Here is a 24,166-nt window from a genome sequence, read left to right on the forward strand (position 1 = left end):
TGGAAATGACTGGAATGTGCTTCAGGAACTTGGAAATATGGGAATAAAATAGTTCTCTCGGTGTTCAAATGTAGAATCAATGCATAATAGATTTTAGTAAAGATATGCAATATTGCCTTTTAAAAAGGCACAGGGGCCCTCCATGTCTAGCAGAATGGGATGGCAACCGGACTGAACATGCAAACATTTCTGGAGGAAGCATGTGCCAGTCAGAATGGTCTATGTTGGTTGCTTGATCTGTTGTTCAGTGGGGAAGCTCAGGAAAAGGCACTTGACTGCATAAGTGTTGGTGATGCTCTTTTAAAGCTGTCAGGGCATTTTGTGATTTGATCTCTATATGGGTTCACCTAGGTGAAGTAATTGTGCTGACAACACGAACTTCAGCTAGTATGGTCCCTCTAACAGTCATTTCTATTTATGAATTAGTAGATAGACTTTTGACTCAGGGAAGGAAAGTGCTTATCCTGTGGATTTGAGCACTCTGATGACTATGACAGCATTTTCTCATTGCAAACTAATAAGCTGACATGATTATTATAAATCAGGCCCATGGAGTTTTGTTATTATGGGTCCAGCTGAAAGGTGCATCCATTCTGGGAGTCTGGGCAAAATCATTTTTGGATTTTCTGGGTTGAGGATCATCAGAATCTAATGTGTGGTAATTTCTCTTGTCCTTTAATTCCTTTGGGCAACAGCTTGGTGACCTATTTGCCTGGTGGTGACATTATTAATGACACACAAGAAGTGTTCAATTTCTAAAATCTGAACACCAACCCTACAGATAGAATATGATTCTTTTGCCTCGTTTCTTTCTGCCTTAAACATAGCTTTAACTTGGGTTCCTGTAATAAGCAAATGATTGGAATGGAGACCTCATCCACCTCCTGTGGTTCTAGCACTGAACTCACCAATGGACATTTGATGACATGATCCAAAAACTGCATAAATTACTGAAGAACAGAAAGCTGCATAAGAAACATTGAGAGGAGGAATCAGTTGCCTTGCCAGCAAACTAAGCATCAGGTCTGAAAAGTAAGATAATTAAAGTAAGCAAAAGTGGCCTGGCTTTTAAAAGCCACCTTAAATTAAAAACTGTAAAGCTGTAAAGACTAAAGTAAAAATGATCCATGTACACAGTTGACTGAATATGGTAACAGTATCCCTAGGTGTACAGCCCTTAATTCGTACTTTTTACTCTCTCCTTTGATTTCCAGCTTCTCTTCCTATTTCATCACATGTTTTTATACCTCAATTCTAAACCAAAGGCTCAAACACCTTTCACTGTGAGTGAAAGCAAACATCACAGCAGTAAAAGCTTTAATTCCAACAGCTCAGAGGCAGCAGCACTTCCGCCCTCAGTCTAGCACAAGAAGGCCCTAGGAATCCTCCAGGACTGGAGATAAAGCTGCAGAGCAAGGTAAGAATCACACTCAACTGACTTGACTCCAAATTGGTGCATGTGGTCTCTCTTGCCAATCACTCCAGTCTCCAGTCTTGAAGCAAATCCAAAATGTTAAATCATTTCATCTGTAGATATTTCAGTATATATCTTTAAGACCCTCTTTTAACTACAATACCATCATCACACCTAAGAAATTAATAATGGTTCTTTGACATCATCAAATATCCAGTCAATGTTCAAGTTTCCCTGATTTCTCATAAATGGTTGTAGTGCTGGAGGGCCTCTAAGATGATCTGCAATGGCTAATTACTATTCATGCCCTTGCGTGAGCCCTAACCTTAAGTGTAGGATGGACCTGGTAGCTTACTTCTAATAAATAGACTACAACAAAAAGGCTAAGATGTCACTTTTGAGGTTAGGTTGCCAGAAGACTGTGGCTTCTGCCTTGGTTGCTCTCTGGCTCTCTGTCTCTTTCATTCAGGTCACCAGCTATCAGAGTTAGCTTCAAGGACATGTGACCTCAGCACTCACGCAGAGCCCTGGGCTTAGAAGGCTCCGTGCTTGACTTAATGCTCCACTCTGACTATTTTGAAATTCTGGATAGTTCTTGAACTAGGGACTCTGCATTTTCATTTTGCACCGGGTGCCACACATGTAGTTTGTCCTGCCAGTTGCCGTATTGTGAGGACACTCAAGCAAGAGTTAGAAATTTGGCAGGTAAGGAAACAAATGGTAGTGATATAAATAGAATTCACACTTTTTTCTATTCATCTAGTACAAGCAATTGTTTACTCTAGACAAGTGGACCAGGCATGATGTATATTGTCTGTGGGTGAAAAGCCTTCGTATCTTCCTTACCTTGGGGAAGTTGCACAAGGCCAACACTTATACCAGCAAGTAAGTCTCCAAGAAGCCAGTCCTTGAAACGATAAAAACACATCCACTCTAGGAAGGGAAAAACCGTAAGCATGCATCTTCGGAACTTGTGCCATGAGCAGCTGTGAGAAAGAGGAAGAGACTTGATAAGGTTCTCCAAAAACAAAAACACAACCCACAAACCTGTAGTCAAGAAAAGGCACAGCACATCCTTCTTCCCATACAGCAGAGTTTCTTGTCAGCACTATTGACATTTTGACACATTGGACGCTTTGTTGTGGGGCTCCCCTCTGCATTGTAGGCTGTTTAGAAGCATCTCTGGTCTCTACCCAATAGATGCCAGTAGTAAGCAGATGTCCTTACCAAGTTGTGACAACCAAAATGTCTCCAGACATTGCCAAATATTTCCTGGGGGACAACATTGCCTCCAGTTGAGAACCAGTGCCATATATAGGACAAGAAGTAAGTCTTGTAAGTCAGCATACAAATCAGGTCTGTGTTTTAACAGAAATTTGAAAAGAATTCAACCTACCAAAATTTTCCAGTAGAAAAATGGACTGTTACTACTTTCTCTTGGTAAGAACAGTTTTTTGAGATGTGATACTGGTGGGTGGCAGGGAGTTAACACATTCACATCATTCCTGTATACTAAAATTTTTACTGAGTATTATTAACTCTATGTGGCTTTGACCTATAACAAGAAGAAATTTATAGAAGATATAGAATATGGGTCCTGTGCTTAAGGAGTTAGCCATGTTAAAAAAAAAAAGGCAATAAGATTAAAAAAAATAAGGCTTTCATTATCCTTTTATGCAGCATATAACAACCGGAAGCAACTGTGTTCCCCAAGAGACATTTGGCAATATCTGGAGACATTTTTGATTATCACGACTAGCATCTGGTGGATAGAGGCCAGGGATGCCACTAAACATCCTACAATGCACAGGACAGCCACAAAAAATGATTTTATGGTCTAAACTGTCAACAGTACTGAGATTGAGAAAACCTAAACTTTAGATCATCTAAAAGAGCAGAATCATTGTAAACCAATCAATCGGTTAATTAATCAATAAAATTAATTTGGTTTTAAATTGCTGTTTGCTATTTATATCTTAGTATGGGCTGAAAGCAAAGAGTATGGAGATTTTTCATGTATGAGCTGTAGCTGAATAATTGGGATTTGACTATAGCAACAAATATAACTTCAGGGTATGCAAGGCTAAAATGTATGCTCAGAAAAGAAGTAATTTCAACATGTTTGACTCTCACAGCTATGAACATTACTCTCCCTAAGGTAACTAAGGCCAGATAAGTGTAAATGTCTTCGTCAAGGTCAGAGTAGTAAGAGTGGGCAGAGCTGGGGCTAGAAACCAGATCTCCTGATGTTTAGTTCAGTGTTCTATCCACTCTATTACTGCCACAGTTCCTATTGGCAGCTGTCAAATGCTGCTCAGGGGCCAGGAGCAAGACCATAGGTTTGGAAATAGCACCACATGGCTATTTTTATGAGAGTCCCTGGGTGTAAGGCAGGTGTAGAGAATGTGCTCTCTCCAATTATGGTTCTCTACGGGGGAGGGGTGAGCATGGCATTGGGACAATTTGTTCCTGTATCCAGTCCAGGGTCCCCTCCTTTCCATCTGGTGGATGACAATCCACCCTAAGGAGAGTCATCAAAGCTCTTTAGCATGGCAATAAATAAATAAATAAATAAATAAATAAATAAATAAATAAATAAATAAATAAATAAAAATGGATATGGAATAATGAGGATTTAAGACTGATGGGAATCAAGGAAGGAGTTAGAGGGATAGAAATTGAAGCTGGTAGGGGAAGAGTATAGGCACTTCACCATGAATCTTGATTTTAGGTTAAGACGTCTTAAAAGTGAGGAACATAAGAGTTGGTGTGAAAGCACAGGAGAGATTTTTTACAAGAAAGGGAGTATTTGCAGTTGCTAACTAAAAGGGAGAAAATGAGGAAAAAGATGAGGTTTTCTGCAGAAAGAAAGAGATGGAGTTAAAAGATTATGATTTTTTTTTTTTACTAAAATAATCCCACTTATAGAGTGCTTTCTATTTGCTAGGTGCTTTACAAATGCTCTTTAAATTCTCACAGCCACTTTAAGAGGTAGGTGCTATTATCATCCCCATTTTATAGATGAGGAAACTGAGGCACAGTAGGGTGGAATAGCTTACCTAGGGTCACACAGTTGGGAAGCAGCAGAACTGGGATTTGGAACCAGGCAATCTGGCTTCTGAGTCTCAGTCTTAACCACAGTGCTGTGCTACCTTTCAGGGTAAAATTCAGAAATGGATATAACTGTATGTTTGGAAGCAGGGAATAAGAACTGCTGTAAAAGCCCATGGGAGGCAGCAGAGGTCAGATTTGTGTCTAAGGGTGGGGCAGGTGGAGGGGAGGTAAGTTGAAATTTCTTTGGTGGTACCTGTTTATGATGAGGTATAAGCCAGGAAAAGATTATCCTTTTGTAGAGACAAAGCCAAAGTGGCCCCCAAATGCCCTCTTTGACATATGACCTCTGACCCATCCTGGAGCAGAAAAAATGAGAGTAGTAATATAGGACTGGGGAGGGACATCCAAGACCACAGCTTGCAAAAGGCAGGATATGGACAAAGGAGATGGCTCAGAGGGAGGAAGGCCTGCAACAGGGCCATGAGGAGGCCTTCCTCACTTGTCACCCAACACATGCCAACTGTGGGTGATAAAGTCAAAGGATGACAGGGACTAATAAATCCAGATCATAAGTGAGGATAATTTGAGTCATTAGGGTTACTATCATGATGTAGGTCACAAAGGGTTTTTACCCTAAAGTCTATGGATGACCCAGGGGTCTATAGATAGAATTCATGGGATTATATAAACTTAAGGGAAATTATATCTTTATTTTTATTAACCTCCTAACTGAAATTTAGCATTTCCTTCTGTCATGAACATTGATAACAAACCACGATAGTATCAGCAGAGCTTGACTTTGTCACCAACAGAAATCATAAATATTTTCACATTATATTAAAACTGCTGCAGATATCTTAAAATAGCACTTATATTCATCAGTACTTACAAATTATGGTAGTTATTAGACCTACAATTATTAAATATCATAATTTTGGAAGGGATAGACTGGGATTTCAAAATTGTAGAATAGATAAACAAGATTATACTGTATAGCACAGGGAAGTATACACAAAATCTTACGGTAGCTCACAGAGAAAAAAATGTGACAGTGAGTGTGTATATGTCCATGTATGACTGAAAAATTGTGCTGAACACTGGATTTTGATACAACATTGTAAAATGATTATAAATCAATAAAAATGTTAAAAAAATAAAAGCAATCAATTTCCAGATACTCAAAAAAATCATAATTTGGGGATTTTTTCATATTTTGATAACTATATTCCAATATAACTAATTTCCTTTATAATACTATGTATTTTAGGCATTTAAAAGTATTCTGGCAAAGACCATTCAATGGGGAAAGAACTGACTCTTCAACATATAGTGCTGAGAAAATGGGATATCCACATGGAAAAAAATGAAGTTGGACTCTTACTTTACACCATGTACAAAATTAAGAATGGATCAAGGAGCTAAATTTAAAAGCTAAAACTATAAAACTCTTAGAAGAAAACATAGGGGGAAATCTCTATGATCTTACATTTCACAATAGTTTCTTAAATATGATACCAGAATGACAAGTGACAAAAGAAAACTGTTGTGCACCAAGGACACTATCAACAGGGTGAAAAGACAGAATGAGAGAAAATATTTGCACGTAATATACTTCATAAGGGCTTAATATCCAGAATTTATAAAGAACTCCTATAACTCAACAACAAAAAGCCAAACAACCTAGTTTTTAAAAGGGCAAAGGAAGTAGATATCTCTCCAAAAAAGATATACAAGTGAACAATAAGCACATGAAAAGATGCTCATCATCTTTAATACAAGTATGTGTTTAGAGAACATTGTCATCAATGAAGTGTTCACATTAAAACAGACAATTAAGAGCAGGGGAAAAAAAGAGTGGTTAAATACAGTGCCTGGCCTGTAAAAAAAAATGCTGCAATAAGAAGATAAATGTTCAAAACAAATCAAAAAAATTTAGTTATTAGGGAAACACACACACACACAAAAAGAACAAAAATCAACCTACAATGCAACACCATTTTACACCTAATAGTATGGCTATAATCCAAAAAATGGATAATGACAAATGTTGGAGAGGATATGGATAAATTGGAACACTTGTACACTGCTGATGTGAATGCACAAAGGTGCAACTTCTATGAAAATTTTGGCAGTTGCTCAAAAAGTTAAATACAGAATTACAGTATGATCCAACAATTCCACTCTCAGGTGTATACCTAAAAGAACTCAGATACTCCTATGCCAAAATTCATGGCAGTATTATTTACAACAGCCAAAAAATGGAAACAACCCAAGTGTCCATCAAGAGATGAACAGACAACAAAACGTGGTATATCCATACAATGGAGTATCATCAGCCATAAAATGAAATGAAGTACTGACCCATGCTACAACATGGGTGAACTTTGAAAACATTATGCGAGGTAAAATAAGCCAGACATAAAAGACAAATATTGTATGATTCCACTTATATGAAATCTCTAGAATAGGCAATTCATAGAGATAGAAGTAGAAGAGAGGTAACCAGGGGCTGGGAGAGGGGGAAATGGGGCATTATTGCTTAATGGGTACAGAGTTACTGTTTGGGGTGATGAAAACGTTTTAGAAACAGATAGTGGTAATGGTTGCACAACATCATAAATGTCATTAATGCTACTGATTTGTACACTCTAAAAATGGTTAAAATGGCTGATTTTATGTTACATATATTTTACCACAATAAAAAATGTTCTGAAAAGAGGTTCAGAAGCTTTATCAGACTGCTAAAAGGTTCACAGCACAAAAACAAGTTACAGCCCCTGTACTGCAGGACCTGCATGGTCATTCTGCTCTTTAAATAGTCCACCACGGTTGCTTTTTGTTGGTGTCGTTAGAAGACCATAATGTTGGTTAATCAAACAATGTATTAACTAAGTATCATTGTGGGGGGACATCTAAGGTCTTTATGCCCAAGAAGTTTACAATCAAGAAGATGCTGCAAGACAAACCACACACACACAAAAAATCTGAAGGGAAATTACACAATAAGCTAAGGGTTCTGATGACAGGAATTCAAAAGAGGAAGACAGGAGTAGGCACTAAAAGCATCAAGTAGAGTTTGGGGGCTGCCAGCCTGGTGACAGCTGAATGATGGCACATACGCACCTGCACTGGACATGGTGACTGAAGGTGGTGATGTCAATGTCCACGTTTCCAGAGGAAGCAGTCTTCCTTCTGTGCTCCTGCTGGAAGTTCTCCTCATTGTACACATCTCGCTTCACATCATATGGGAAAGAATTCTGCCTAAATCTAGAGCCAAAACCCTGGAAGCTTCTCTCTGGTTGCATCATTCCTGGATGAATAGAAAGAATTTAAATAAAATCTAGATCCTTGGCACATTTTTATGGAAATAAAATTTCCATATAATGGTATCTTACATTTGCATAACACATTGCAGTTTTATAAAGCTTTCTCATTTATTGTATAATTTTACACTTGAAACAACCTTATAAAAGAAAGCAAAGTATATACTATTCTCATGTTACAAGTGGAGAAACTAAAGCCCACAAGTTTAAAAAGCCTTGGCTGTTGAATCATTAGAGTTGGGACTAGAACCCAAGCGTCTGGCTAGGAAGCCTAGTTTTCTTTATACTCAATTATGTTGCTATGTTGCAGGGAAGGATTAAGGGGTAAAAGTATAACCACCAATTTTCACTGAAAATGCTAAGGGTTAAGGGGTCAACACAGCGTCTTCTAACTTCTCTATCTAAAATAGCTTCCATCATTATCCTTTCACCCTTTCCTTTTCTTTATAGCACTTGCCAGTATTTGTCTATTTGTTCATTGTCTGTTTCACACACTAAAATTTAAGTCCAAGGGGAAAGACTTTGTTCACAGCTATGTCCTCACCACCCAAAATAATGCCTGACACTTAGCAGGCCTTCAATATCTCTTAAATGATGGTCAGGTATCTAGTTAGTGGCATCATGATGCAGCAGAAAAAGCACTGCACAGGATATCAGGAGACTGTGGCTCCAGCTCTGGCTATTTCTCTAACTAGCTGTATGACTGGGGGCAAATTTCTTAGGAACTGAGTTTCACTTTCCTTGTCCATAAAATGACATGGTTTGACCATATTACCTCTAAGGGTCACATCAAGCTTTAAAAATCTGTTGTATCATCCTGCTCTTAAAGAGACTGAGAAGGAGGAGTTAATGAGAATGGAGATTTATCCATCTCTGGAGAAAGTATAACCACTTTTGATCATCTGTGTTTTTGGATAATAAAAAGGCATGAACGCTAATATTCTTCCACATAAATGTGAAAAAGTGTATGCAGTACATATACAGGTAAACATTCAAATTCTGTAGATGACACAAATAGTTCTTTCACAAATAGGTGAGGTTGCAAACAAGTTAAATGTATCAGCAACATTGTTTTCCTTCAGAATTATAATGTATCAGAAGCAGCAAGCATCATTTCACCACTAACATTTATAGAGCACTTACTGTATACTAAGCATTGCACTGGGTATTTTTCATGAGTTATTTCATTTAATTCCGACAGCAATTCTAGTACCACTATTATCCCATCAGGCGATATGACTGAGGCTTCAGAAAAGTTAGGTAACTGGGCCATTGTTATATAATGTATTTTTATCCTCAAAGCATTGGGTAGCAGAAATGTGCTATATAACACTTAAGAACTAACGATCACAAATTCAATAAAGAAGTGAGAATGTAGTTGGGGAATATAGAACAGGATGGAAGAGGTATTTTGCAGTGTATTACTGAAGAGAAATAGTACTTTGTGTCTTTTACAGAAAAAAAAAAACCACAGGTAGAACTGTACACTAAAACATAAGTAATATTTTTTGCTTTCTTTCCCCAACTCATAGGAATACTGATCCAGACTGCCTTACTTTTCCTCTGTAATCTTACAATAAACTTCCATTACTAGAGTATATGTTTCTGGCGACTGAAAGAGCCTAATTAACCTGCTTATTATATTCCAATTATAAAAGATGCCATCCTGGGTTAGATCTGAGGTCTAGAATCCAGCATTCTGTTTCTGAAAGTGGCACTAAAGGAGGGATGGCATGAAGCAGGCAACCTATGAACATCACGGCATGGTGGGAACAGCGGGACTGGGAAAGGCAGCTGCAGCTGCTCAGCTGCAGCAATTATTGCCATGGGTCTTGCAGGGCCCAGCGTGGCCAGATCTGATCTTTTCCAAGAGAAGCCAAAATTCTAGATTTTTATGTGCAATCTTCTGACTTTTAAATGTTGTCAGTTACATTACATATTTTTAAAAACACAGTACACGTCTAACAAAACATCTCTGCAGGCCAGATTCAACTTGTGAACCACTAGTGTGTGACCTCTGTCCCAAGAGCCTTGTTGTTGAGGACACAAAATATCCTCATTTTCTTCCATCACAAATTATAGTTTATGCTCCAAGAATTTCTCTAACTCTTTTTCAAAGCTAAAGCATTTTATATTTCCTGTTGTCACACCCTTTGGAGGTATTGTATCTCATCTGTTTGCGTTTCGAAAGAAGCATTTCATTTTACTATCTTCAGTCTGCATCATTTAAATTTCAAGAGGTGGCCACCATCTCTTAGACTAGAATTTGATAAGTCTGTCTGCTTTTATTTTCACAATTTTACAAATTTCTACCATATGCACTCTTGGCCTTCATTCACTTCTGACTGAAGAATGCTATTTCATCTGTGGTCAATTAATTTAGTGTTCCACAAAATTTGCTGAATTCTAGATGCTCTGAGGATACAAAAGAACAAAGACTCTACAATTTAGTAGAATAAAAATACCAAAATATGGTGCTGTAAGAGTTTAGAGGTGGGAAAGACAGGAATTAACATGTATTACTGGCCTGCCATATGCCAGCTTCTTCACACACATCATCTCAAGAGATAGGTATTATTTTCCCAATAATGATTATACTCATTTTACTGGTGCGTTGAGTTCCTCAGAGTCATACAATAAAAGGCAGAGCCAGAATCTGAACCTGGTCTTTCTGATTCCAAAATAGATGCCACATCCTAATGCCATGGGATCTCCTATAGAACGGGAATAATAGTCCCAACCTAGAGGGATGAGGATGGCCTCCTGGGAGAGATATAATCTGAACTCTCCTCTGGCTAAACTAGAGGCAGGGAGGAGAATAAGATATTCAGTATTAGGGGGAAGAGTATAGCTCAGTGGTACACTGCATGCTTAACATACATGAGGTCCTGGGTTCAATCCCCAGTACCTCTATAAAAAAATGTTAAATAACCTAATTACCTCCCCCCTAAAAAATCCTAACGAAATAAATAATTAAAAATTTTTAAAGAGTTAAAAGGTTTAAATAAAAGATATTCAGGAAGAGAACAGGATAACATTACAGAGATAATATAAGGCAAGTAATTAATAGGTCTGAGTAAAGCCTGTGTCAAGCCCAAAAAGTAGGTTGAAGCCTACTCCCGGAGGGTCTTGAATGTTGGGTTGAACGTGGATTTTTTTAAACTATTTAAAATGTTCAAGGAGTAGTAATATGCATAGAGATGTGCTTTGGCAAGATAATACATGTCAGTGGTATGGTCTTGAGCTGTGCTGTCCAGTATGGTAGCCACTGGCTACCGGTGGCTATTTAAATTTAACTAAATTAAAATAAAATGAAAAATTCAGTTCCTTAGTCACATTAGCTACATTTCAAGTGCTCAACAGCCACGTGTGGCAGGGGCTACCATACTGGGCAGGGCAGGTATAAAACACTGGCATTGTCACAGAAAGTACTTTTGGACAGTGCTGGAGATGGGAGAGACTGAGGCAAAATGATCAACTGGAGCCCATTGCTATTATGGTTGTCTAGGGTAGAGGCAATCAAGTCATAACTCATGGTACCACAGTGAGGATGGCTAGGAGGGGCAGGTGGAAAGCTGCCTTCAAAGAGTTCATCATATGACTGGCTAAAGGCAGCAAGGAAAAACATGATTTCATTATTGTTTTGGTTTGTTTTTAGTAGTCATCTCTGGAATTTCTCTAGCTCCATTATGTCTTTCTTGACTTCTCAGAAACCCCAGTCATTCGTTTTCACGCACTAGCAGGACACTTTTCTATAAGGTATGATGATCAGAAGCTGCTACTGACAAGCTACGGTAGATGTACTTTAACGTGGAGAAGATGGTGCATTTCCCAAAAAAGTAATCCAAACTACACTGATGGGATAATGACCTTTCAGCTGACATACAACCCAAGCGGGAATCTGTTACTAGCTCCTACAAATTCCCTGATGTTTCTTGCCATGAGACAAAATATTTAGGTGGGTGGGCCATGGCCTGAAGAACTTAAAGTTTCATTTTCTTATTCTACAAGTGTGATATAATTTGGGGCATCTGGATTCACTACTTACTAATAAAAATTAATCTCTGGAGCCCACATCTGGTCCTTGTACAAACAGCATCAGCATAATGAAGGAATTTGTTAGAAATGCAAATACTCATGCCCCATTAATAAGACATAATTAATCAGAAACTCTGAGGATGGGCCAGTAGTCTGGTTTAAGAAGCCCTCCAGGTGATTCTGATACACAGTGAAGCATTTGGACCACTGTAAATGTAGCCAATTATCTTTGTTGAGTCAGTCTTTCAGATCTAACTTAGGGGGCACTATTAATATGGGCACTTTTGACCCAGCTCCTTCATCCCCCATACTACCCCTATTTATTCAGTCATCCACTGATTCATTTACATCATGTTTTGAAAGTATTTAAAAAGCATAGAATAAAAAATTTAAATACAACCCAATTTTATGACTACTAACCCAATAGATGTGAAATCCTGAACCTTAGTTTCAAGACTCTCTTTCCCCTCATATGTCTTTCATATGTTCTCTATAATCATGATAATCATGGGAAGGTAAAATTCACTTCCAAAATTTCAAAATAGATATTTTTAATTCCATCAGAAGCAACAACCCTTTGCCCCTTACTACCTATGTTTTTGTGGTGAATGTATGTGGAAAAAGAAAAGGCACTGCAAAAGCGCATTGCTTTCAGTAACTTTCAGTCACTCTGTCTGGTGGCTGGGGATGAATAATCAGAGGACAGCCCTCAAGGAGACACACAGACAACTACCTTTAATGCGACCTGGTAAGAGTATTACCAATGAGCCGTCTTGGAGAGAAACTCATTATTGGGGTGGGGATGTTGAAGGTGGCTTCACGGGGGACATGGATAAATAAACAGGACTTGATAGGAAAAGAAAGGGGCCAAGAGAGGTGGGAGAAGAGGCTGCGTCACAAGGAACTGAAAGAACAAAAGCAGTGATGTCTGAAAAGAAGAGGCGCGTCTGGGCAGTCGGGCCTCAGGAGGAGATGGATGGGGTGGTCAGGTGAGGCTTGGGCAGCAGACCAGCTCTGGGCTCCCAACAACCCACAGGAAGAGTGTGGAAGGATTCAGCTTGCCAAACGTACACACAATCTCTTGTCATTGCCATTCCACGCGGCATTTCAAAAGTAGAGACCACACCTCTGAGAGGGAAGCTCCCAGGGACGACCGTCATTCATTCATTCCACAAACACATACTGAGCGCCCACAACGATCCTGGCCCTGCGGTGACGGCCGCAGCCTCCGCCTGGGGACTCCCAAGGGTAACGAGGGACTGGTTCCTCGCATCCGACGCCGGAGCCGGGGCCCGCCGCGGCCTCGCCGCTCGTCACCTGGGGCTGACGGCAGCGGCTCCCCTGGTTCCCGGGTTCACCTGGCTCCTGGGCTGGGGCGGGAGGGCAGCCGTTGGAGTCGGACGCAGCTCCGGCCGGGCTGGCGGCGCTGTGGACGCGGACGCCGGCGGTTCCGAGCCGTTGCGGCCGAACCCGCGGGCGTTCCGGCGGGCGGGCGGGGGACAAGAGCGGGGAGAGGGGTCCCTGGGCGTGGAAGCCCCCTACCTGTGTCGCCCAGCCCTCCACTTGACCACTCTCAGTTGACGGCCTACTCGAGGCCAGCCTCGCGCCCCGCACTTCACATACTCCCGACGACCCCTTTGGGACAGACGGTGCGGAGGAAACTGGAAGCTGAAGGAGCCCCTAGCTCTCAACCCCACAAGCCTGGCTCCTCCCACTGAAGGGCATTCTCCCGGCGAGATCTCCTCTCTGGCCCTCTCCCCGCCAAGACCCTTTAACCTCCTTCTGAAGCTCAATTCCTGTCACTGTCTCACTATGCCTTGTAGACCTACTTGGCCCAGTTGCAATTTTCCACTCGCTTGATTACTGTATTAACGTCTAATATATTATTCACTTTACCTATTCCTTTTTAAAATTTGTCTCATCTCCACAAGGGCAGGGATTTTTATCTCTTTTATTAACTGCTGTACCATGAGTGCCTAGAGTAATGTGGTATATATAGTAAGTGCTCAATAAATTTGCGTTGAATAATTGAATGATTGCCCCTCTGTTAATGTAAGCTCCAGGTAGGCAGCAACTGTCTGCTTTTTAATCACCTTTCCATCAGAAGTGCCTAGTAGGCATTCAATACATATTTGTTGAATGAGTGAGTGAATTATTGCTTACTTCATCTTTATCCCCTTGGTCACTCTCACTTCATCATCCCAATTTGTTGGATAAATATATGAATTTCTTAGAATTCTTATTTCCAAGTTTCCGTCCTTGTTTCCATTGACTCATCACTTTGATTCCCCATTCCACCCCTCATTTGTGCAAAATGAGTTGTATTTTTGGTCTCACTTCCTCCTTCAACCTCCATTACTTCTAGAAAGCTCCTAAATCTGCAGGTTGGCTTAGAACATTTTCAAGCAACATGTCTTCATAGGCAAGAGAATCCACGCTAAGCCACATTGAATCCAAAGAAAGCATTCCACGAATCACCCATGGCCCTGGTTTGGGGCTTTAATTATCCTTGAGGAGAACTGAGGATCTGGCACCACCTCCTAAATTGAGATCGTGGTCATTGTTCATAATTTGTTCAACAAATATTTATGGGGTACCTTTCATATTTAAGGCACTATGCTAGATGCTGGACCAAGACAGGCAAAGTTTGAGTGCTCCAAGGGCTGCATAACACAAAAGAAAATAATTACGGATAGTAACGAGAAGTGTCCTGGCTTGAACTTAGCTATTTCTAAAAGAAATGAGTAAGAATGAGATAGGATCAAATTCTTCTCCTTATTGTAACAAACTTTAGCACAGGAATAGGTTAAGAGTGGAGGGGGGAGGAACGTATGGGTTATAATACATTGCGCATTCATATTTATTATCTTGTTCAGCTTTCAGGTGGGATGTAGGGCAGGAATCCTCTTTTGCATTAACTGGAACTAAGATCTAAGAAAGGTCAGTTGACTTGCCCAATGTGACACTGCCAGAAGACCACTGCCTGCACTGTCCTTACTCCAAGAGGCATGACTTAAATGCTTAAAATCCTCGTCGCTGGAAGCTCTTCAACGTAGGAGTCAATTTCAAATCTTCAGAGTAATGGTTTTAAAAACGCTTCTCAAAGGGAGATATGAGGGATTTTCCTGAATCTGAATTACCTGGGCGTGTTGTAAAAATGCACATTCTTGGTGCCCAACACGGATCTATCCAATTAAACTCGCTGTGGATTCTGGGAATCTGTATTTTTAAATTCTCCGGGGGATTCTTCTGCTTAGAAAAGTTTGAGAACTACTAGTAGAGTTTGGGTGGAAAACCTCAACCTTAATGCAGGGCTAATATTTACCTTTGGGACAGACTTCGTCAGAATTCCAAAGAGTAAGCCATATGTCCTTGAGCAGATGGGACCGCAACGACTTTCTGGCAGGGAATTTTCTCTTTTTTAGGAAAGCATTTCTTAGAAATTGGGGGTTCCGCTGAGCAGGTGCTCGGCTGCCGGTGACCACCCACAGTTCAAAGATCTGTTGGCTCTTTTCCCGACACCCTATTTGTCACTGTCACTTTCCACCAGCGAGCCAGTCATTCGCCCCGCCGACCACGGTGGGGCGCAAGCGGCATGTGTTGTCTGCTTATCCTCTTCTTCCCGGGTCTGCCTTCGCGCCCTGAAGAAGAGCGTCCCTGGGCGTTCCTACCTCTGGTCACCAGCTGTTGCTCTCTTCTCGCGAGAATTGCTCCTCCCGTCCTCTCCCTTCATCAACCCCCTCCCCTGGGCAGGTTCCATATTGGGTAAAATCTCGCCTCGCGGAGAGTCTCGGGAGCTGTTCTCGCGAGAGTACGGCGGGAGGCTCCAGTTCGCTGGCTCTGGTACTGCGACCACTGGAACCTCCGCGGGCGCTGCAGCTGGAGCCGTAGTCCCGCCGCGCAGTCCGGAGTCGGCCTGGTCTGGAGAGGGTGCAGGAAGAGCTTGGAGGGCGCAGCCTTGAGCCCCGGAGCGTGTCCCTCCTCTTAGCAGGGCTCGCCCCAAGCCACTGAGGCTGACAGGGGCCGCGCGCGCGGGAGTCATCGGGGTCGCGGCAGCCGCACCTGCGCGGGCGGCCAGCGCGGGGTCCCCGCCCGGCCCGGCGGGCGACGAGGGCTGAGGAGCGGCTGCGGGCGCAGGCGGGGCCCCGCAGGGCCACCTCCTTGCCCTACGGCCGCCGCTGGAAGATGTCTCAGGAGAGGCCCACGTTCTACCGGCAGGAGCTGAACAAGACAATCTGGGAGGTGCCCGAGCGTTACCAGAACCTGTCCCCGGTGGGCTCCGGCGCCTATGGCTCCGTGTGGTGAGTGTCATCGGGCCTGGGGCCTCGGTTGACTGGATGGTCCTTCGTACCCCAGAGCCAGGCCTGCCCCCATGGCTCAGCAATGCACCAAGCGGCAGGAATTTTCCTTGGGGTAGGGCATCCCTGCGCCTAGGACCCCTGTGCTACACTCCAGGTACCCTTTGCACGCCTCACCCTGCACACCCATGTCGACGGTCAGCTGTGTGCAGGACTCAGGTCCACGGTGGGCGGTGGGTGATGGTGTTGGAGCCCGGCCCTGGCTCGCACCCTGCGCATTCCCTTCTTGGGAGGTGGGGTTTGCTGCTCCGGGGGCAAGAACGGGGGGCTCTCTTTGAGGGTCTCCCTGCTGGCATGAAGCAGAAAGACTGTCGAGATGCGTCCACCCTGGGCGCCGGAGCCTGCCTTCGGCGCAGACAAGCCCGGGGAGCTACCGGGAGAAGCAGAAGGGCAAAGCTCGACTGGGAGACTGCGGTCATCTAAACAGAACTGAGGACGAAGGGCGTTCTGTCTGGACTTTTTTTTTTTTTTTTTTTTTTTTTTTGCAAACCTCTGTCGAAATCCCATTTTAAGAAGCGTTCTTTTTGAATTCGCACTTGAGTTAGCAGCTATCCGTAGGGCTTAAAATACCGACTTTATCTCGGTGCGCACTGTGCCAGTTTGAGTGGTGTGTTTCCGATTCAGTTGAAAGCGTATTTCCTTTTCATAGAGTGGGGGGTGGGTGTTAATGCCTGCAAACACACGGCAGCTTGAGAAACTGGCGGCCTCACTGATTAGTCACATACCACTGCTCATTTAAGTATTGTTTGACAAAACAATTTTCTCCTTTGGAGCAAGTGAGATTCAGATCCGTTGGACGCCCTCAAGATCAAAAAGTTAACAATGCTGGGAGGAATTGTAAATATTTTTTAATTGCGATAATTCTTGTGAAATACCGTGTGTTTAAAGTCCCTTAGAGAGTTTGCAGGGGACTTAATTTACACTTAAGCTGAGGTACACAGTGGTTTTCGTAAGGATATGGAGTATATAGGAAAGGAAGGAAGAGACGCTCTCAGCTTTAATTCACACTGTGAATGTGTTTTAAATTAAATGATACCATAAAACTTCTGGACGTGAAATAGTTCACTAACTTCTGTAACTTCCAAAGTTTTATACACTGTATTTTAGGTTTACTGTCATTTGAAAGCTCCTGATCTGAAGCTAATTCATATAATTCATGTGCCTGCATTGTTTGAAGAGGTCTACAATATTATTTTTTTGTTCTGGCACAAATTCCAGGCTTTTAGATGCGTTAATCTTTAAATATAATTCCTGTGTTTCTTAAAGTCCCAGCATGAATTTCCTGTTTGGTAGAATCTTCTGGGTAATTGAGATTGTGCAATTGTGTCCAGCAGCAGATCATGTTGCATTTTCTAGTTCAGGCTGCTTGAGTTATGTTGCTGATGGCACTATGCTTGACATCTTTTTCCCGTTTTTATAGTATGGCAGTTTATATATTTCAAGGGAATTTGCAGCATTTTACCATACATATATGTACATGTGCTGTTGATTTACTAGTTTTGGAAAATGTGCTTGGATCATTGCTTCTTTAATAGCTCATTAGTTCACCTCCATTTTTCATTCTTGAGTTGACACTTTAATTTTTGTAGTCTTAAGTTTTTATTTCCAATGATGTTTAAACTTTAATGGAGTGATACAGCAGAATAGCTCAACTATGGGGAGCTTAGTGAACTTGAAAAGAACTGCTTGCAAGATTTCCTGCTGCTGGTGTGAAACACTGCCCTGGCACTGGAGACCCACATTTACAGCAAACTGCCATTAAAATGAACATGACTTTTTTTGGTTTTTTTTTACTACTATACTTTTCTGGTTTATAGACTTCAGCAGTATCTGACACTTAGAAGTGATTTTGTTAAAACAGGTTTTTAAAAGTAGATAATGCATTCACATTGTGTAAAATTCAAAAAGTATACAAGGATAGTCAGTGAAAAGTCTTTCCTTAGTCTCCAGCCTTGCTATTCCTTTCCTCAGAGACAACCACTGTTAAGTTTCTCGTATCTTTCTATGCAGGCAGAGATTGTTTTAATATCGATGGAGTAAAGTAACAACCGATATCTGACAATTGACAGTAAACAAATGTAACATGTTGGATTGAAAATATCAGAATTTAGATTTACAAGTGTTTTCTCATTCAGAGTAGTTACTTGAAGTTCTTTCACGTAGTAGTTTTCAGGTGTGGTAAAAAACTTTTTTTCTAATTTCTCTTAGAATCCATTCAGTAACCTCTGTTATTTTTCACCATCTTCATTTTTTTGAGAGCAGATTCAATTTCCGGAAATAACAAAATCAAATTGAATCCAAATAATTTACAGAATCTGGACTCAAGTCTGGTGGAAAAGGTTAGGCAGTCAGGTTGGTGATACCGTTTTAGGTCAGATAGGAGTTGTAACTATAAAGTAGTGACACAGAATTTCTTGTGTGACTTGTAGAACTGGATCTGAAGTCTGTTCTGTAAAAAGCTCTGAAAATTATTTCAAGGAATACAACATTACTGAAATAATGTGTCAGTTTCCTAATTTGTTCTGAAGTGTGATACACTTTGATGTGTAACTTACAAAATTTTAAAAATATTAAGCTGATTTTCAGTATTTTAATTTGTACTGAATATATAGTAGGAAAGCAAAAATGTAGTAACCTGTGGGATAACCAACTGTGAATCAAAGATCAAGAAATCAGACCAGAAATTTGGGAATTGATAGTTTTGCAAATATGCCTTTCCTTTTTAAGGTGTAAAGGGAACTAAACTAAGTCTTGCAATTTTAAGGAACTTTGTGCACTGTCTGTGAGGGGAAATGAAGCAAAATCGTTTGAGAATACGTTGTTGCAAAGCATTGATTTTGTGGTTGTGGGACAAAAGGGGCGGAGAATCTTTGTGGTGAGTTTAAGGAAATATAAACAGGAACTTAAATGCCTTTCCTCTGGGTTATCAGTTTTCCAGACCCTTGCCATTGATTACAGGAGGTGGGGCTCTGGGAACCATAAAATAGGTGAGAGTTGAGAATTATTCTTAAATCATATCCAATCATTGATTAAACAGTATTTATTGAATACCTGCTGTGGACCAGATAGCAGGCGAGGTTTCTTGCGATAGAGTGCTAAACAAGACTTAGCAAGACAGTCCATTCCCTGATACGATTTATAGCGTAATGCGAATAATAACTGCATTTTATGAGTTGCTTTCTATGTTCTAGGCATTGTGCTGTGCAGTTTCTATTTATCATCGTTATATAAAGCATATAACAAGACTTTTAGTAAGAAGGTGACAAAATTTACTAAGAAATCAAATCCAACTTCCTAAATGCTTTGTGGAACAAGATTGTATGTAAATAAATATAATGAAAATAAGTGATGCTAAATTTTTTTTAGTATTAATGGCCATTCACCATTTAAAATCATTTTTTTCTTTCTTTTCTTTTTCTTTTCTTTTTTCTTTTCTTTTCTGGTTTTTTTTTTCGTGTGGGTTTTTTTTTTTTTTTAAGCATGAGCCAGGCAGGAATAAATAAAAATGCGTCATTACTGACTATGCAGAGATGACTTTCTTGACTCCTAATCAGTGAGAGGGGTGTGCCCTTTGTTTTTCTAGTATTGATAATAGGCCCATGCTGATCTTTCTTCCCATTTGCTTTTATTTGTAACCAAAAGCAAGATGATTAGCTGCATGTTATCAGTGCCAACCAATAAATATTTAAAAACTACGGCAAATGTTTGTATTACTGATATATAGAGACTTTTAAGAAAGTTTGAGTCAAGTCAGCTATCAAGTCACACTTTATCAGATCCCATTTTCCACTGATACTTCTCCACTGGCTTCCATTTTAAAATAAGAATATTCTGAACCTCTAGCTTTTCAGGTCTGCCAGTTTAAGTTCTTGATACTCAGGATTACTCTGCTTTTGATTTTCCTCTAACTCAGCCTCAAAGATGATCTGTGTTGACTTTGTCTTTCATGGGCAACAGTACAGAGGATGCTGAGCCCCTGGGGCTTAGGATTCAAAGGTAGAAGAATACACTGCTGGATCCGCCTCACTTTAGTATTAACTGACATTTTCATGAGATTTTACCCTTTATAATGTACCTGCATTCAAATCATTGTCATTCCATTTTCACTGGGTATATGAAGGCTGGTATTATTAACCTAGTTGTATACATGAGGAGCCAGACTCATTCATTAAAGGGATGGCATACTTGTCAGTGCTGCTTTGGACCTGGGGTTTCAGCATTTTAGAATTCTCCTTTCCTGTACACGTAGGCTGCTGGATTGTGTCGGGGCACTTTCTCTTGTGCTGTTTGCCTCTCTTTTTCCCTCCTTTTGTGAAGGAAGGGATTGCTGGGTCACTTGAAAGCATAGAGCTATGACTCCATGAAACCAATCCCACCAGTGTCAGCCTAGCTAATGTGAGAGGTAATGACTTCTTAAAGTCACATCTCTTCCTCAGAATTGACAAATCAAAAATGGACTCATTGCCCAGATTAAATTTTTTCCCAAAGAATTATCAGACAGTGTAAATAGTTAATTCTTGAATTTTTGAATCCTGTTGATTTGAAATTCTTCAGTCCACATTTTATAAACTTGGGACTATATGTGATTCTGTTATGTTAGTTTAGGATATAAGTGGAAATAACTGCCTCTGTAGGCCTTTGAAAATACATTGGATTCTTGCTCTTTACTGTGAAATTTGGTACTGATTTGTTCTTATCCAAGAGGTATTATTACTGTAATGCTTAAAAAAACTATATTATAAAATGGGTTCCCCTGATTTTTGAAACCTAGGAATTTCATTTCGTGGCTGCCATGTACTTGGAAGTGGTGCTCATGCTTTATTTCTTCAGGACAAACAAAAACAAAATCTCTTTAAACCTTTTTTTTTTTTTTTAATAAATGAAGCTTTTGGTATTAGAAGTAGTTTGTCTTTGCATTGTGCTTGCATAAATTAAGTGCATATGTATTAAAGATTTATAAAATTAATCAGTTTCCCAGCATTTTAGACTTTTAATAATATATTCTGGGGAAGAAGTAGGCGGTGGTCTGTAAATTCTGCATTTTTGACAAATAGATCCTGGATTCTGATATGCTTGGCTCCTAAGCTGGATGTGGGGGAGGAAGAGGTACAGAAGAGAGAGGAGTCTAGAATGTCCCCTAAGTTTCGGCCTCAGACAATTGGTAGATCTGGACTTTGGAGTCTTATAGGGTGTAAGATTGTGGAGACAAAGGGAGAGGAGGATGGGTTCATGCTAATCTCCTTGAGGATAGGACTCTGTGTGTTATATTGATACTTTGAGCACCTCTGTGTGTGGATCACTCTTTAGGTGCTGGAGATGGAGTATGAACAAAACAGACACAATTTTCTGCCCATAAGAAACTGTAGTCTAAGGGTGGACGAGGAGAAGCAGACAGTAAACAAATAATTAAAATTTATTGTGTGTCAGCTGAGAAGTGCTATGGGGAAAATAAAGTAAGGCAAGGAGAGGGAATACTGGGATGACTGTGTTGTACTTTTAAGCAGCGTAAACAGGGTCTTAGCGATAAAGTGACAGTTGAGCAAAGACCTGAAGGAAGTGATGTAGAACACTGGTTGGACATGGATGGGGAGGGAAGAATATTCCATGCTGAGGTATCAGCATGTGCAAAGGCCCTAAGGCAAAGGCCTTGTTCTCCAGCATAGCTCAGAGACCAGTATGGCTCAAAATGAATGAAGCAGCGGCAAATAATAGTAGGAGAAGGGGGTGGAGGGCTGCAGAGGTCCTGGGATTATAAAAGATCTTACTTGTTTTTGTCAGAATGGTGCCTTTTACTCTGAGTGAGGGAGGAGGCTATGGAGGGTTATGAGGAGGAGAGATGTGATCTAACTTATGTTTTCACAGATCACTCTACTCTGGGGTCCCTGTTTTTTCATTTCTGCTCCTTACCCATTAGTGGTGCTAACTGTAGTTGAGGGTAGGGTGAGGGAGTCAGATGAATTGCACAGCCTTGACCCATGCTCACCACTCATTCCAGAAGGCTTAGAGTACTAGAGCCAGTACTTTTGGTGGGCCCTAGAAATTCAGGGTACTCCAGCTCTTTAAATAACATGTGAAGCTTACTTCACTTTTCAAGTTTCTGTTGCCAAAAGGAAGGGAGCAAAGAGATTAGCTGTAGACTTCTGCTGACAAAAGAAGATTAGCCTGCTGGCAGGTTGGATGTTTTCTAACTTCTTTGGGCTTCTAGGTTTTTTCTTACTATTGGGTCATTTTTAAAAAGTCATTTTTACCTTCTTTTCAACATTTAAGATCTCATTTATTTTCTGTTTTGTTTGACCCCATAAGTGCTTTACATTCCTCTACTTTTCCCCCATTACAGTAATTTTAGTAGCAGTTGGATGATTAGTGTTTTGGCTGTTAGCCCCCAATGACTTCTCTGTTAACTTGAATAAATCTTATAGATTGAATGATTCTACACATAAGCAACCTTATAAAAATCTGTAGGATTGTCTTCCCTGCCTTTTCAGAGACAAGCTTCTCTCTTTTGTGAAAGTGACCCCCCCTTTTACTGCTCTATCATCTAGTTGCAGAAAATAAGTGTTCCTAAACACAGATTCCCATGACAACATAACAAAAAGGTAAAAGAACAAATGTTTATTTTGTCTAGGCCCGCTGCCTAAGTAACTTTAGATCCTGAGCATGCTGGCTCCTGTTACTTTGAGTGATGTTGTTACAGATTCCCTTGTTTTCCTCAGAGCCTTCTCCTCTCAGGCCTTGGTGGTATTGTCACTGTGCCTGTGACATGAAGGAAGGTATGTGAGTGCGTGTGTCTTACTGTCAGTCTACCCACAAGTATGCATTGATTGCTTTTCCAAGCTTATGGTTCAGGCATTACACATCATTATGCAAAAACCAAAAAACAAAAAAACACCAAACCAAACCAACTTCCCTCTTTGTTTTCTTAAATTCCGTAATTCGGTAATGCCAGTGCTAGGCATTGTAGTAGGTGTTTTGTTTACAAAGATTGAAAAAACAAAAAAAGCAGGAAGGGTTCCTGCTTTTGAAAATATCAGTTTGGAAGGGACATATTTATGTTGCTTTCTCAGAGATTGCTTTCGAAGTCCCCTGTAGCTTTTCTCTTCTCCATTCTTTCAGCTTAAGTTGCCATCTCAAATCTACATATATATTTCTAGCACTTCCCTTGAAATCGTCTGTTAGATTCTTCTGTCTCTTTCTTGAATCTAGTGACATACGGGTCATTTTTTACATCTAGAGCACTTTGTAGGAGGATATATATTTGAAATCTGTATCAGAGAGGCCTTTCCATTTGATTCAGATCTAGAAAGTGATGACATCAGCATGTGCCCACAAGAGGTCAGAACTTCTTTTGATCTGCTGAGGGCTCAGGGAGGCTATGTTTTAGGGGAAGAAAGGGACTGTGAGGGTTAAGGATCCAGGCATAAACCAGCCTTAAACTTCCATGTGGGGTAGTGTCTCTGCTGTGACAGTCTTCTCACCTACAAGTTATGTGCCCCTAATAATTATACCCTTAGTCTGTCTTGTGACACTCAGTTTGAGGTGTCTGGTTTATGCAAGTGTAAATTGAACTCTTCTTTCTCATATTTCCTTATCCATGTAGTAGATAAAACTTTATACCCAGAAATAATTACTTTATCCTTAATATCCCCAGTAGCTAATTCTTTCCCCCTGCTTCCATCAAATCCTTCATCAAGGGCTTTAACTAGCTTGAACCTTCTCGAACTTAGACTTTTGAAAAGTAGTTTCTATTTATGTTTTCTTCTCCAGGCTACCCACTGCTGGTGAAAATCTTAGTTATCTTTCTCATTTGGTATAATAAAATATGACTCCTTAATGATCTTAGTATTAAATTGAAGTGAAATATCGATGTTGGTATCTTATACTGATGTACTTCTAATAATTTCCTCATTTGACATTATAAGTTTGGCTTGTTTCATTTTCTGTTTCTTCAGTTATTGTCCTAAATGCCTTACGCTTCAAAT

At 40.5% G+C, this 24,166-nt stretch overlaps 2 protein-coding genes across 12 annotated transcripts in view; one reads left to right on the top strand and one right to left on the bottom strand.

Moving 5' to 3' along the window:
• SLC26A8 (solute carrier family 26 member 8) overlaps positions 1–15,528 on the bottom strand; it is a 53,066-nt gene extending 37,538 nt beyond the window's left edge. For 6 of the 8 annotated variants that reach the window (XM_032462927.1, XM_032462929.1, XM_032462926.1 and 3 more), the window contains exons 1-3: positions 13,372–13,657; positions 7,592–7,778; positions 2,261–2,400 (exon numbers count right to left, since the gene is read on the bottom strand). In XM_032462927.1, the coding sequence (XP_032318818.1) occupies positions 2,261–2,400; positions 7,592–7,776 (325 nt within the window). In that variant the 5' untranslated portion in view covers positions 7,777–7,778; positions 13,372–13,657. The other 2 variants (XM_032462923.1, XM_032462924.1) reach the window with 2 other exon arrangements.
• A 60-nt stretch (positions 15,529–15,588) lies between these two features.
• Positions 15,589–24,166, top strand: part of MAPK14 (mitogen-activated protein kinase 14) — a 62,002-nt gene continuing 53,424 nt past the window's right edge. The window contains exon 1 of one of the 4 annotated variants that reach the window (XM_032462932.1): positions 15,589–16,130. In XM_032462932.1, the coding sequence (XP_032318823.1) occupies positions 16,015–16,130 (116 nt within the window). In that variant the 5' untranslated portion in view covers positions 15,589–16,014. The remainder of the gene's footprint in view (positions 16,131–24,166) is intronic. The other 3 variants (XM_032462934.1, XM_032462933.1, XM_014568240.2) reach the window with 3 other exon arrangements.

The sequence above is a fragment of the Camelus ferus genome, chromosome 20 (assembly GCF_009834535.1).
Source record: "Camelus ferus isolate YT-003-E chromosome 20, BCGSAC_Cfer_1.0, whole genome shotgun sequence".
NCBI lineage: Eukaryota > Metazoa > Chordata > Mammalia > Artiodactyla > Camelidae > Camelus > Camelus ferus.